The sequence below is a fragment of the Trichosurus vulpecula genome, chromosome 1 (assembly GCF_011100635.1).
Source record: "Trichosurus vulpecula isolate mTriVul1 chromosome 1, mTriVul1.pri, whole genome shotgun sequence".
NCBI classification, from domain to species: domain Eukaryota; kingdom Metazoa; phylum Chordata; class Mammalia; order Diprotodontia; family Phalangeridae; genus Trichosurus; species Trichosurus vulpecula.
In genome coordinates, this window is record NC_050573.1 from 430,675,909 (window position 1) to 430,690,190 (window position 14,282).

The 14,282-nt window shown below is 38.1% G+C and overlaps 2 protein-coding genes across 3 annotated transcripts in view; one reads left to right on the forward strand and one right to left on the reverse strand.

Moving 5' to 3' along the window:
* The window catches only part of SREK1IP1 (SREK1 interacting protein 1), a 46,756-nt gene extending 45,405 nt beyond the window's left edge, over nt 1-1,351 (reverse strand). Inside the window, exon 1 of one of the 2 annotated variants that reach the window (XM_036742259.1) lies at nt 975-1,351. In XM_036742259.1, the coding sequence (XP_036598154.1) occupies nt 975-987 (13 nt within the window). In that variant the 5' untranslated portion in view covers nt 988-1,351. The remainder of the gene's footprint in view (nt 1-974) is intronic. The other variant, XM_036742258.1, reaches the window with a different exon arrangement.
* Nucleotides 1,352-1,420: 69 nt separating this feature from the next.
* Nucleotides 1,421-14,282, forward strand: part of CWC27 (CWC27 spliceosome associated cyclophilin) — a 270,179-nt gene continuing 257,317 nt past the window's right edge. Inside the window, exons 1-3 of the mRNA XM_036742097.1 lie at nt 1,421-1,683; nt 7,886-7,982; nt 11,207-11,319. Coding sequence (XP_036597992.1) covers nt 1,642-1,683; nt 7,886-7,982; nt 11,207-11,319 — 252 coding nt within the window. The 5' untranslated portion in view covers nt 1,421-1,641. The remainder of the gene's footprint in view (nt 1,684-7,885; nt 7,983-11,206; nt 11,320-14,282) is intronic.

A 14,282-nucleotide genomic window follows, 5' to 3' on the forward strand; every position in this document is an offset into this window, starting at 1 on the left:
ATACACAACCACAAATATACAAAGTTTTGGTACACACATATATGTACATTATAAGACACAAGCACACAAACCACATATATGTCTTTATGTTACACTCGCAAGGCATACCACATGCACACATATGTAATCGCATGCATGTGCCATACATTCACCCACATAATACATGTAAACATGTATATACTATGCACACATGCTCACACTCATGCTCATACACACACTGCACATGCACATGTACAATCATATGCACATTACATTCATAGACACACAAATAAATGTATATCACACAAACATGCCTCCAGGCCCAGTGTTCTCTCCACTGATATCCCTAGCTACCTACCTACATACTTATAGGTACACATACCACACAAGCATACTATATACACAATCACATATACACAATACACACCATATGTGCGTTCATATACTACATGCATACGTACCACATATGCATGCTCACACTGATACACAATCACACATACACAAGCACGTGTTCATCATGACACATGCACATACACGACGATCGCACATATACAACACATACCAAACATGTGTTCACACTACATGCATACACTACAAATACATGTTCACACTCATATACACACATGGTGCATACACAATCACATATACACAACACATGCCACGTGTCCATAAACTACATGCATACATATATACACCACACATACACGCTCACACTCATACATACCACACCCACATATATGATCACGTATACACACCACACACATACATATAAACACACCACATATACAAGCTCACACTCACATACACTCACACCCCCTCACACGCATACACAGTACATTCAGATGTGTGCGCACACACACACAGAGGCTCTCCCTGGCCCAGGCCACGGAGCTCCAGGCCACCTCTTTCCCCCGCCGGCCCCAGCCCCGGCCCCCGCCCGGCTCCTTGGGCTCCTGGTCTGTGCCCCTACCCCTCGCCGCCCCAGGAGCAGTTACCTGGCAGGGCCATGGCCCAGGCGGAGGCAGCCTCTGGGCCTCAGCTCGAGTTGCCACCACCGCCACCTTTGCTCCCTGGACACCGCTTCCGGTGGCTCTCGCCCGCCGGCAGCTTTCGGCTTACCCTCTCCCGCCAATGCCTCCTCTTGGGACATGAGCCCCTAGGAAGACTACAGAACCCGGCAGTTTCAGCAGCAGTTCCCGGGCGGAAGCAGAAGATTGAGCACCTGTCGTCCAAACCATTGCTGACATATCCTGGGGGGAGGGGGTATAGGACTTGCCAGTCGTTAGCTAAAGAGTGATCTAAAACAAAAGAAAGTTCCTCGCGAGGCTAGATAATTAAATTAATATTAACTTCCACAGGATGATTAGAGGGTTGTTTTTGCTCTCTACCGGAGCATTTCTTTAGGAGAAAGTCGAGGATCCCCCTCCCCACAGAGAGCGGTGCTCGGGCCCGGTGCAGTATGGCGGCCACCTTGCTCAGTTAGTTCCTCGTTAGGCTGTCGGAGGGAGGAGTAGCAGTTGGTGTGGCAGCTGGGGCCACCTCTAGCAGCTCGAGCCCGCTGGACTTTATCTTCGCCGCGAAGCGCCAACTGTCAGACCGGGCGCCCTTAAGCCTCCTAAGCAACTGGGCGGGGAATCTCCCCTCCCCCGATAGCCGTCCAGGATGAGCAACATTTACATCCAGGAGCCGCCCACTAACGGAAAGGTGAGAGCGTGTGGGGGCGGACCCAGGGCCTGGGGGAGAGCTTCTCCCCCCACGATTCGTGTGGGTGCAATGTGGAGAGCGCCGGTTGGGCTTAGAGTAGGGTAACCTGAGTTCGAATCCCGACTCTGTCGTTTACTAGCTGTGCAACTTTGGACAAGTCACTTAACTTCTCTGGGCCTTCGTTTCCTGTCTGTAAAATAATGAAGTTGGATTCAAGGATTGCTGAGGACCTTTCCTAAACCAAATACTTTAATCTCGGGGTCGGAAGGGTCACGTTTCATCGCCCATATTTTGGGAAGAATTGCAACTGCACCCAACATGAACTAGGTGCCCAGTTTTTAAAAACAAGTAGAGAGAGGAACCATCTACTTTCTCATCTCTCTTTCTATCCTTCCCTCGACTTACTGCCTCTTCTTGGACCTCAGAATTTTTGAAGCAGGGGGTTCTTAACCCTTTTTTTGTGTCCTGGATCCCTTGGGCAATCTGGTGAAGCCTCTGGACCCTTTCTAAGAAGAAGGGTTTTGAATAATTGCTTAGTGAAAAGAAGGATGTAATTTTTTTTTCCCATCCAAATTTACAGGAACCCCCCGCCCCTGTTCAGGTCCTCTAGGTACAGAATCCTTGCATCAAAGGAAAAGCAATCAAGTATTTAAGTGCCCGCTATGATCCAGAATCTAGATTTCTGTAATCTGGATTCAGAGGTTCCCAAAGTGGGGGAAACCACCCCCAGGGGATCCAGCGTGGAGGCAGGAACAGTAGTAGCCTCAGGTGCAGAGAGAGAGAAAGAGAGAGAGTGTGTGTGTGGTGTATATGTATTCAAACAGAACTTAACATGGAGTAAAGGAAGGCTAGGGAATTATAAGAACTAGAGAATAGTTTATGAGGTCAGATCAAAGTTTCTTCTCTTAGTGACACAAGACTTGTGGGAGACATTGAATAAAAATAAAGGGGTGGTGGAAGCATAAGGAAAAAAGAGAAAATAAGAAAATTTTGAAAAACTACATGTTTCATCCATTGTGTAACAAAGTTAAAGTCATTGTGATTGCATTATTTTCCAAATAAACATGCAAAATGCAGGTTATAACCCATCAGTGTCCAGGGACAGGTCTTAACAAGCAAGTGTTGGCAGGTGAGCCTGTCCTGCATTGTCAGTACGTCCAGTATGCATTGGCAGGGATATATGCCAGTGATAACTTGTTTATAATAGGATACTATACAGTTAGATCAATCATCAAAATTTCAATGTAGGAAAAAAACACAAATTTAAAATAAATTATTAAATTTAAGATTGCCATTTAAAAAAAATTATGTTTTTTTGAAATGATGCAAATTTTAAAAAAATCCCTTAAAGCATTAAAGAAAGAAGATTTATAGGAGTATGCTGAGTAATTTTTTTTAAAAGGGGGCAGTAGGCCAAATAAGTTTGGGAACCTCTGAGCCAGACGCTGGAGGTACGAGTAGAACCTTTGGTACCACCTAGTCCAATCCCCTTCTATTGTGGATATGGAAAATGAGATGGAATGAAGTGACTTGCTTAAGTTCACCTGGCTAGTAAATGTTCAATCAGTCAATAAGTATTTATTAAACACCTACTAAGGTGTAAGAAGAGTAAAGGTAGAAATGGTCTAAAATATGAAAGACCAAACAGAGGATTTTGTATTTGGTTCTGGAAGAGATAGGGAGCCACAGGGATTTTATAAAAAAAAAAATCAGTCAATCAATAAACATTGATGAAGCACCTACTATATGCCAGGTACTTTGCTAAGCACCAGGGATACCAAAGGGTAAAAGACAGTTCCAGACCTCAAGGAGCTTATAATCTATGAGGGAGACCACATGCAAATCTATGCAAAGCAAGCTCTATGCAGGATAAATAGATAATTAAAAGAGGGAAGTTTATCGAATAGAGGGGTGACATGGTCTAACTTGCACTTTAGGAAAATCACTTTGGTGGTTGAATGGAAGGTGAATTGGAGAGGGGAGAGACTTGAAGCAGGCAGACCCATCCGCAGGCTATTACAGTAGTCCAGGCATGAGGTTGTCAGGGTTCACATTAGAGTAATGGGTGTCAAAGGAGAGAAGAGGGCATATTTGAGAAATGTGGCTGCAGAGGTGAAATCAACAGACCCTTGGTAAAAGATTGGAAATGAGGGGTAAGAGTGAGTAAAAGTGAGGAGTCCAGGATAATTCCTAGGTTGTAAGCCTGAGGACTGGGAGGATGGCTTTGCCCTCTACAGTAATAGGGAAGGTAGGAGGAGGAGAGGGTTTAGGAAGAAAGATAGCAAATTCCATTTTGGATATATTGAGTTTAAGATGTCTACTGGACATCCATTTTAAGATGTCTAAAAGGTAGCTGGAGATGTGAGATTGGAGGTCAGGAGAGAGATTAGGGCAAGATGGGTAAATTTGAGAATCATTAGCATAAGGATGACAATGAAAATCTATGAGATCTGATGAGATCACCAAATGAAGCAGTATGGAGGAAAAGAGGGCTCAAGACAGATTACCTTGAGTTAATACATATAAAGTGCTTAATAAACCCTAAAATGCTATACAAGTTGCTATGTAAAGTATTATATAAATGAGTAATTAATCTTTCAAGAATGGTTTTTGAAATGAGTACTCAAATATAATTGATCTTTCATTTAATGTAGTGATTTCTTGAATTGTAAGATTCTCAAGTTATAAAAGATTATTCTTTAATTCAACAAGCACCTGATTTTTTTTTTTTTAGTGCTGACTATCCACAAGGGACTGCTAGTCACTGTGGGAAATTCAAAGGACAAGATACAGCCTTTGTCCTTCCTGAGCTTACAGACTAGTTGGGAAGATAACAAAATGCAGAGATAAATGTAAGGAGATAGAATGTAAAAATACAATGAGAGAGGTACAAACTAAGAGGTCATTCAGATGGAGAGATTCCTTCTGGTTGGGTACCCTGACTTGTCTGCCCTCCCATCCTTCTCTTCAGTCTTAGAGAAACAGGTCTGTTTCCTGTTTTCTGAAGTTGTTCTCTTTGTAATATGAGCCCAGGCCCTTCCTACCTAATTCTTAGGTTGTACCATCTCATGAATTTTTCCAGTCTTTCACATTATTCTTCTATGTGGACTCTGAGGTTCTGCCCTACTGGCTTGCTTGCTGTACCTCACATATATTATCCCATCTCCTGGATTTGAACCTGCTGAGACTCCTCCTACTCCTCACTTCTTAGAAACTCTGGCTTCTTTTAAGACAACTCAAATGCTAGCCTCTGTAGGAAGCCTCTCCTGATTCTCCCTCTCTCTGTGGTTACCTTGTATCTATTCTGAAAGTATCTCCTATGTACCTATTTACTTGCATATTGTATCCCCCCCCCATTAGATGGTAAAGTTTTTGAGACCCCGGGCTTTTACTTTGTATCCTGAGCCTTAGCCTAGTGCTTGGCCCTTAGTAAATTCATGTTTATTAAAGTGGAGTGGTTAAAACCTTGGACATGGCATCAGGAAGAGCTGAATTCAAAGCTAGCCTTGGATACTTACTATCTTATGTGACCATAGGCAAGTCATTAACAATAGTCATTAACCTCTCTGTGCCTCAGTTTCCTCATCTGTAAAATGGGGATTTTATTAATTTATTTATTTTATTAAAATGGGGAAACCTACCTCCAAGGTTTGTTGTAAGGATAAAAATGAGAGAATTTGTAAAGTTCTTTGTAAACCTTAAAGTCCTGGGTAAATGATAGTTATTATCTTCATTGAATTTTCTTTCTTCTTGAATTCTTTTTTAACCTTCTAACAAAGGACTTGGGTTCAAATCCTAGTCCTGCCACTTACTCTCTGTGTGACCTTGAACAAGTCCCTTCATATCGTATCTTGGACCTTATTTACATTGTAAAATTAGAGCTTTGGGCTTGATCATCTCTAAGATTCTTTCTAAGTCTAAACCTTTGATTTGATATGTTAAGCTGAAATTTGCCATCTCTCTCTTTTTTTCAATCTGGATCTATGATTTCATTGATTAAATCAAAGCTGGCCCAGCTTTCAGAAATAAAACAAACAAATAACAACAAAAACCAGAAAACTATAGCCACCTTGCAGTCTTGCCCACTGTTATTCTTTCTAACTTTTGTCTGATTTCCTTTTCTTTCCAGCAGAACTGCTTAAGCATACCTATGCTCTACAGAACTACAGCAGGCACATATATTTGTTGGGTCAAAGAGATTTTCCGGTCAGCCTAGATTTCAAGAAAAGAAAGTATACATTTTTAACCCAAATAAACCTACCTTTCACTTATTCATTTTTAAAAGTCGTTTAATTCTAACTTTTATTGATTTGTATCCAAACATATAAATACATATGAAAAACAAAGAAGCAAAAGAAGAAAGATTTGTAAATTATTATACATAGAAAATAAACCTAAAATTTTAAAAATTTATATCTTTTTTCCATCACTTTCATTTTTGAATGTATTCTTCCCACCTCATCTGTCTAGTGAAATATTGTCTTAGCTATTTAGGAAAACTAAGATAACAGTTGAGTCTGACAGTATATGCAGTGCTCTACACCTGTAGTCCCTCACCTTTTCAAAGAAGGGAGAGAGGTGCATTTTTTTCGCCTCTTTTTTGGAGGCCATGCTACTATGATAATTACAGGGTTAAATTTTTTCTTTTCTTTTCAAAAGTATATTTTAAAGAAAGTATTTTTGGAAAGAATACAATTTGTTAAATTGCCTGTCTTTATTTTTGGTTAGGAAAATATTGGCCTTAGATTCATACCTACTGTCCTACCTCCTACCTTACATTCACTTTTAATTTTCTTCAAATTGACTTCCTCCCCACTTTACCGAGACTCCTCACTTGAAAATTATCAAAGCCCCCCTCCCTTTTGGGGGGAAAATCCTTCAAGTTTTCATCCCTTCCAAATTCTTTTTGACTAATAGTTGAAGAAACTGCTGCGTGGGGTCTTTTTATGTAGCATTATATAAAATAGTAAAAATCGATTTTCTAGTAAGGAATTTAGAACAAAATTTCATTGACTTGGACTAGCTTGAAGGCTAGTTTGAAATAGTGAAACAGTCTGAATTAGAGACCATTTTAAGAGAAGTTCAGTTTATTTTTATACTTTAAAGCTTTTAAATAGAGGATTAATCTTAATGTATAAAATTATTTAGAATTAAGAAAGCAATTATTTACATGTACAAGGACAATTGTGAAATACTGGGAAATAATTTGTTCTTTTAAAAAGGTTGTTTCCCAGACACTTTTCTTTAAACTGTCAACTTTAAATTATTGATCTTCGGAGCTTGCGGAGAAAGCAGGATGCCATTGAAGAGAGAATCAAAGAGCTGAGTTCCAGTTACTAGCAAAATGATTCCAATCAAGTCAGTCTCTTGGTGTCTAAATTTCCTTAAACTAGGTGTAGCAATGCATAGAATGCTGAACTTAGAGTCAGGATGACTTGAGTTCAAATCTTGTCTTTGACACTTACTAGCTGTATGACTCTGGGCAAGTTACTTAATCTCTCTCAGCCTCAGTTTCCTCATCTGTAAAATTTGGATAATAATAGCATCTACTTTCTAGGGTTGTTGGGAGGACCAAATAAGATAACATATAAAGTGCTTTGCAAGCCTTAAAGCATTATAAGAATGTTAGCTATTATTATTATTATTTGCAAAATGTATTAGATGATATCTTAGAGGGCTATTGTGAGAAAAACACTTAAAAATAAAATATGAAGTGCTATAAAATGTAAGAAAATACTGCTTCTCATTTCTGTACAAGTAATGAATTATATCTTTGTGCTAGGATAAATTCTGAATCAGTAGAATCCAATTTAACTAATTTTTCCTAAAACAAATGGGCATATTGACTTTTTAATCAATCCAAAAGCTATTTTTGAGAGCTATCTTGGATACATTAATGTGCAATATAGGTAATAATTGAGTATTTAAAGTTTCATTAACTACAACAGCAAAAGCCAAACTTTCTAATTTTTATTGTAAAACTAGACAAAGACGTATAAGCTCATTGAGGGCACCGATTGTCATGTTTTATATTTGTATCCCCACTGTGCTGGACAGTGCCTTGCATGTGGTAGGTACTTGATAAGTGTTTGCTAAGTGAATGATTGAATGAATAAATAGATTGACCAGTGATTGTAATGCTGAAGCAGATTCATACTTTTATTTAGTCATAATTTAATCTAATTACTTAATTTTTTTCTAGGTTTTGTTGAAAACAACAGCTGGTGATATTGACATAGAACTATGGTCAAAAGAGGCTCCCAAAGCATGTCGAAATTTCATTCAACTTTGTATGGAAGGTAATAGTTACACTAAAATTTTTTCTATGGGAAAAATTAATAGTTGTTAATTTAGAAAATCAGTTATCTGTTTTTGCGTCTTACTCCCTTGCTAAAGGGAGATCTTTAATAGCAGAGATTGTGTCTTAGCTAAACTTAACTATATGCTAGCTTAGCTAAACTTACAATATTGAGCCTAGCTCAATGTTTTGCACACAGTATGATGCTTAATAAATGTTTGTTGAATTTCAGTTTATATCCTTTTGTAGAGAAGAGGATTTTGTAAAAGAACTCTCTTCTCAGAAAATCTCCAACTTAAGACTAAGTTCATTTCCCCAGGTTTATTTGTCAATTCATGCTTTTGTATATATGATCTATAATATTGTACTAATAGTACTTAGATATATTGTTTCAGTGAGGTGATTGGAGAGGAAAGAAGGAGACAAAGAGACCCATTAGGGGGCTATTTCGAAAATCCAGGCAAGAGGTGATAAGAGCCTCAATTATGGTACTGACTTCAGTGTGGAGAGAAGGAAACAGTTGTGAGGGATGTTGTAGAAGTAGAATTGACAAGACTTGGCAATTGACTGGCTATGTATTATGAGGGAAAGAGTCAGGGATGACTCTGAGGCATGAGCCTAGATGACTAGAAGGATGATAGGTGTTCTCAACAGAAACAGGCAGGTGTGGAGGGATAGCAAAGGAATATGGAGGAAGTGAATGAGTTTTGTTTTAAATAGGTTTAGTTTCAATTGCATACGAGATATGTAGGTGTTGTCTCATAGGCACATGGTGTTGTGAGACTGAAGCTCGTGAGAGAGAATAGAGATTGCAGAGTGATAGCCTGCAAAAAATAATTCTTCCCTGATTAAGAATTGTCAGGGGCTTCCTGTTGCATCTAGGATAAAATACAACTCCTCTGCTTGGCACTGGAAGGCCTTCCCAGTCTTATTTCACCATACTCTCTCTCACACGTTCTAGTTTCCAGCTGAACTAGTTTCCTTGCTGCTTTTTGTATTCCATCTTCCCTCTTCCACCTCTGTGCCTTTGACATGCTTTTTCATACATGTGTAATGCAGTCTTTCCTCACATTTTCCTCCTAGAAATCCTCAGGTCAGCTTAGGAGCTATATCTCATAAGAAGCCTTTCTTAATGTCAGGAAATTTTTCCTAAAAATTAGAACTATCCAAAAGTGAAATGGACTGTTTTTATAGGTGATGGGTTCTTCCTTGAAGGTCTTCAAACAAGGCTGGGTGACCACATATCAGAATTCAGTAACTTTGGGAAAGTATGTAACAGTTACCACATTTTTTTTTCCTGTTCAGACTTGTAGTTTCATCAGCGTAGGGAGATCCCACAGTGAAAATTCCTTACACTGTTGAATATTCTTACACCAACTGTAACTTATAGACTTAGAGAATCACCTTGGGCGCTGAGATGTTAATTGATTTTTCCATGATCACATAGTTAGTCAAAGGCCAGGGCTATAATGCACATCTCCCAAGATTAGCCATCTATCTACTGCGCTATACAGCACACATAGTAGAAATATGGTGTGTTCTGTATGATCTAATAAAAAAAAAGAAAACTGAGAGAAATTGTGTAAAATAATATAACTGTAGAAGTTTATAATTACCATTTCTATTATTATTTGACTCCACTTTTAATTCAGCATACATTTTTAAAATACCTGCTGTGTTCAAGACACTTCTAGGTGCTGAAAAAACAGACACAGGCCAGTCAATCCTTGCTTTAAAAGATCCTCTGTTCTCTTGGAGGGGATGTGGACTGTAAGCTCTTTCTTCTAAGAATAGACTTGGAAAAAGGGCAGTCATTCTATTTAAAAAGCACACACAAAAATAACTCAATGTAGAGGAAAAGAGAAGGACTTAGGCATAAAAGAGGTTATGGAAGAGGACAGTCTAATAAATAATAAAATTTGGAAATAAAAACTATGAATCATTGAAATGAGTTACTCTGGACTCAATAGAATATCAGTATAGGGTCATTTTATATTTAAAGATAAATGTACATAGTATCATTGTGAAAACGAACCATTTTGAAAGACTTCAGAACTCTGATGAATGCAGTAACCAATGCAGTAACATTCCCATACTCCCCTCCTCCTGACAGAGAGGTGGTGGCCTAAGCATGTATTATGAAACATGCATTTTTGGACATGGTCAGTGGAGGAGCTTGTTTTGCTCAGCTATACATATTTGTTATAAGGATTTTCTTTTTCTTATTTTTTGATGGGGAGAGGTGAAAAGGAGGGAAAAGAAATGCTTGTTAATCGAAAAAAAATACAAAATTAAATTAAATGTGGATTTGTAGAATTTAAATTGGTAACTGTCATAATTGGGATAAAGCCTGACAGAGATAGGCTGTTCGGTTGCTTGGTCAGAGCCCCATTGGCTGGAAATACTTTGATGTGGTCACCTCTTCTCTAATATCTGGTCATCCACTTTGTAGATTCAGGAAATTTAGTTTATCATCAGTTTACTTGAGGTGTAATCAGGAGATTGATTCACCTTAAACAAACCTTAAAAATAAGTATGATGTGATTATAACTGCATAAAATTGGAGAGCAGTGTGTTAGGATGGATTATGGATAATTGAAAGATGTAAAGACTGGAAGTGGGATAAATTATTGTAATAATTAAGAAATGAGGTAGTTCAGAAGGAACAAAAGCCTGAAGTAGAGTTTTTCCAGTGAGGATAGAAAGGAGAGGACAGATTGATGAGGTAAAATAGTGACATAGCAACTAATTGGTTATGAGACTCAGGGAGTTTAAATGAGTTGCCTTAGTTTTAACACAGGTAGTAAATTGCAGAGCCTGGATTTTCACTTACATTATTACTTGAAGCAGTAGAAACAGAAACTAGATTGTAGAGGTTAAAAAGGAAGCAGTTGGATAGGAAATGAAAGAAGTACATGAGATGCTTGATGAGTTTATCACTGAAATGATGATGATAATTTGGATGGTATCTAGAGAAGGTAACCTTTTTAAGAAAAGGAAGGCCTGAGAATATTTTAAGGTAGAAGGACCAACTTAATATGGTATTTTCTGAGAAGAGGATCAAATGTGGAAGCAAAGCCACCGAGTTCCTGAGTTGGAAGGGGGCTTCAGAAGCTTTTTAGTCCCATCAGTAACTGAACAAGAATCACCTCTGCAACCGTACTTGACAAGAGAGAAACAATCTCATAGGTCATCTTGGTAAAATCTCAAATGATTTCTTTTCAGGTTATTATGACAACACAATATTTCACAGGGTTGTACCTGGTTTTATAATCCAAGGAGGAGATCCTACTGGTACTGGAACTGGTGGAGAATCTATCTATGGAGCCCCTTTCAAGGTGAGCCTTGATTTACTTATTTTGGTTATTATTTTCTAGAGCATCATTTATCTATTACCATTTCAATATGAGAGTTAAGGGCTTCTACCATTGTTCCCCTTGTTACTTCACTTGTCATCAGGTTATCTTAACCTGAATTTTCTGAAATTATCTCTTTCATTACTTCTTACAGTATAACAATATTCCATCACATACACATGCCACCATTTGCTCAACCATTTCCTATTTGATTGATATCCCCTTAGATCCTTTTCTTTTTTTTTTCCTTTTAGTCTCCCCATTAGGATCAGGAAGTATGTATTGCTTATAGATAGATATTCCCCCTCTGATATTTTGTTATCTTCTACTTTGGGCCCTCCCATCCCCAGTCCCCACTTGTTTCCCTGTTGAGTTTGATGTATTTCAACCCCAAATTGTGTATGTATGAGTGTCTCTGTTTTGAACCCTCCTTTTTCCATTTCAGATAAGAGTGATCTTATTTTCTGATGCCTATTATCCCCACTCCTTTCATACTATGTAATCTTGTCAAGCATCCCAATTATGAGAGTTAGCAAGTTCCACTCCCTTTTCCCTCCTTTCTATATAGCGGTATTTTTTTACTCTCCTTTCTCTTTCTCCTCTGCAAACCCTTAGAACAAAACCAATCTACCTCCAGGTCATTTCTTTTTCTTACTTAACTCCCTTAATATCATTTGAAGACATTGAAGTTCTAAAGGGATAGTTGTTTCTTTTCCCCTATTAGAATATTAACACTGTATCATTACAGCACCTTCCAATTGTCAGATGAATTTGGCTTTTTAGGTTCCTCTGGACTGTTGTATTTCTATTTCAGAGTTCCTACTTGGCTTTCGTCTTTTCATTAGAAATGTTTGAAAATCATCTATTGTAGGGCTGTCCAAAATGCTGCCTGCCGGCCGCATGAGGCCCCAGTGTGGTTTATGTGGCCCAACCACAAGTGTTGAAATTTACATAAATACTTTAGTAAATGAAGCCAAGCTACCACAGAGCTCTCACTAAAAGGGCAAATCAAAGTATATTGTCTATTGTTTAAATAAAAACCTATGGTTGGATAGCCCTAATCTATTGCATTAAAGGTCTAATTTCCCCCAACCCCCACCCCATCCCCTGGATTGTATTTAACTTTGTAGGGCAAGTTATTTTTGGTTGTAAGCCTTTATCTTTTCCAAAAAGGCAAAGCCCTTTTGGAATTTACATTCTAAGTTTTCTTCTCTTTCATTTATAATTTCTTAAACTATAGTATCAAGACTTTTTTAAAAATGTGGGTTTTAGGGAGTCCAGTGATTCTTAAACTATTTTCTTTGACCTGTGTTTAGGTCAGTTGTGTCTAAAATCAGATATCTTACGTTTTCTTTTGTTTTTCCAATCTTTTCATTTTGATCTTATATTTTTTGCTATTTCATATAATCATTGATTTCTTTTTGTTCTGTTGTAGTCTTCATGAAGTCCATTACTTGGGTAAGATTTACCCCTTTCTCTTATAAACTAGTTGTTGTTGTTCAGTTTTTATCATGTCTGACTTTTCATGATCCCCTTGTGGTTTTCTTGGCAAAGATACTGCAGTGATTTGCCATTTCCTTCTCCAGCTCACTTTATAAATGAGGAACTGAGGCAAACAGGGTTAAATGACTTGCCCAGGTTAATACAGTCTGAGGCCAGATTTGAACACAGGAAGATCAGTCTTCCTGATTTCAGGCCATGTGCTCTATCCTCTGTGCCACCTAGCTGCCTTTATAAATTACTTACTCTTCTCCTGACTCTCCTCAATAGCTTTCCCCCTCTTAATTTAAAAATGTGTCATTGAAATAAAATCAAATTAAGGGATGAGAGAGGAATATATTGAGAGAGGGAGATAGGGAAAGATAGAATGGGGTAAATTATCTTGCATAAAAATAGCAAGAAAAAGCAGTTCTGTAGGAAGAGAAGAGAAGGCAGGTGAGGGGGAATGAGTGAATCTTGCTGTCATCAGATTTGACCTGAGGAGAGAATACCATACATACTCAATTGGGTATCTTACCCCACAGGAAAGAAGGAGGAAGAAGATAAAAAGGGGGGGCGTGATAGAAGGGAGGGCAGATGGGGGTGGAGGTAATCAAAAACAAACACTTTCGAAAAGGGACAGGGTGAAGGGAGAAAATTTAATAATGGGGAATAGGTTAGGAAGAAGCAAAATATAGTTAGTCTTTCACAACATGAGTATTGTGGAAGGGTTATACATAATGATACACATGTGTCCCATGTTGAATTGCTTGACTTCTTAGGGAGGGTGGGTGGGAAGGGAAGAGGGGAGAGAATTTGGAACTCAAAGTTTTAAAAACAGATGTTCAAAAACAACAACAAAAAAAGTTTTTGCATGCAACTAGAAAATAAGATACACAGGCAATGGGGCATAGAAATTTATCTTGCCCTACAAGAAAGGAAGGGAAAAGGGGATGGGAGGGGAGTGGGATAACAGAAGGGAGGGCTGACTGGGGAACAGGCAACCTGAATATACGCCGTCTTAGAGTGGGGGGGAGGGTAGAAATGGGGAGAAAATTTGTAATTCAAACTCTTGTGAAAATCAATGCTGAAAACTAAATATATAAAAAAAAAATTTAAAAAAATAAAAAAAATAAATTAAAGGCTGAAGTTAAAAGAATGAAGAAAAAAAATGTGTTATTGTTGTATTTTTTTTTTAACATCACCATATTTTTCCCTCAGTGTAGCTCCTCTTAACCTCTCTCAGAAAGCAATGCTATATTACAAATAATATTTTTAGGGAAAAAAGAGGAAAACATCAACTTAATTGATCAATACATAGAAAAAAAATCTGAAAATATGTGCAATCAATATGCAACATTTGTGGGCCTCCCACCTTTGCTTGCTCTGTATAATTTTGCAACATCCTCTTTTGATTTTGTGCAGATATGTCTGGTTCTTTCTGTTTACATTGTTGTCATCATTAT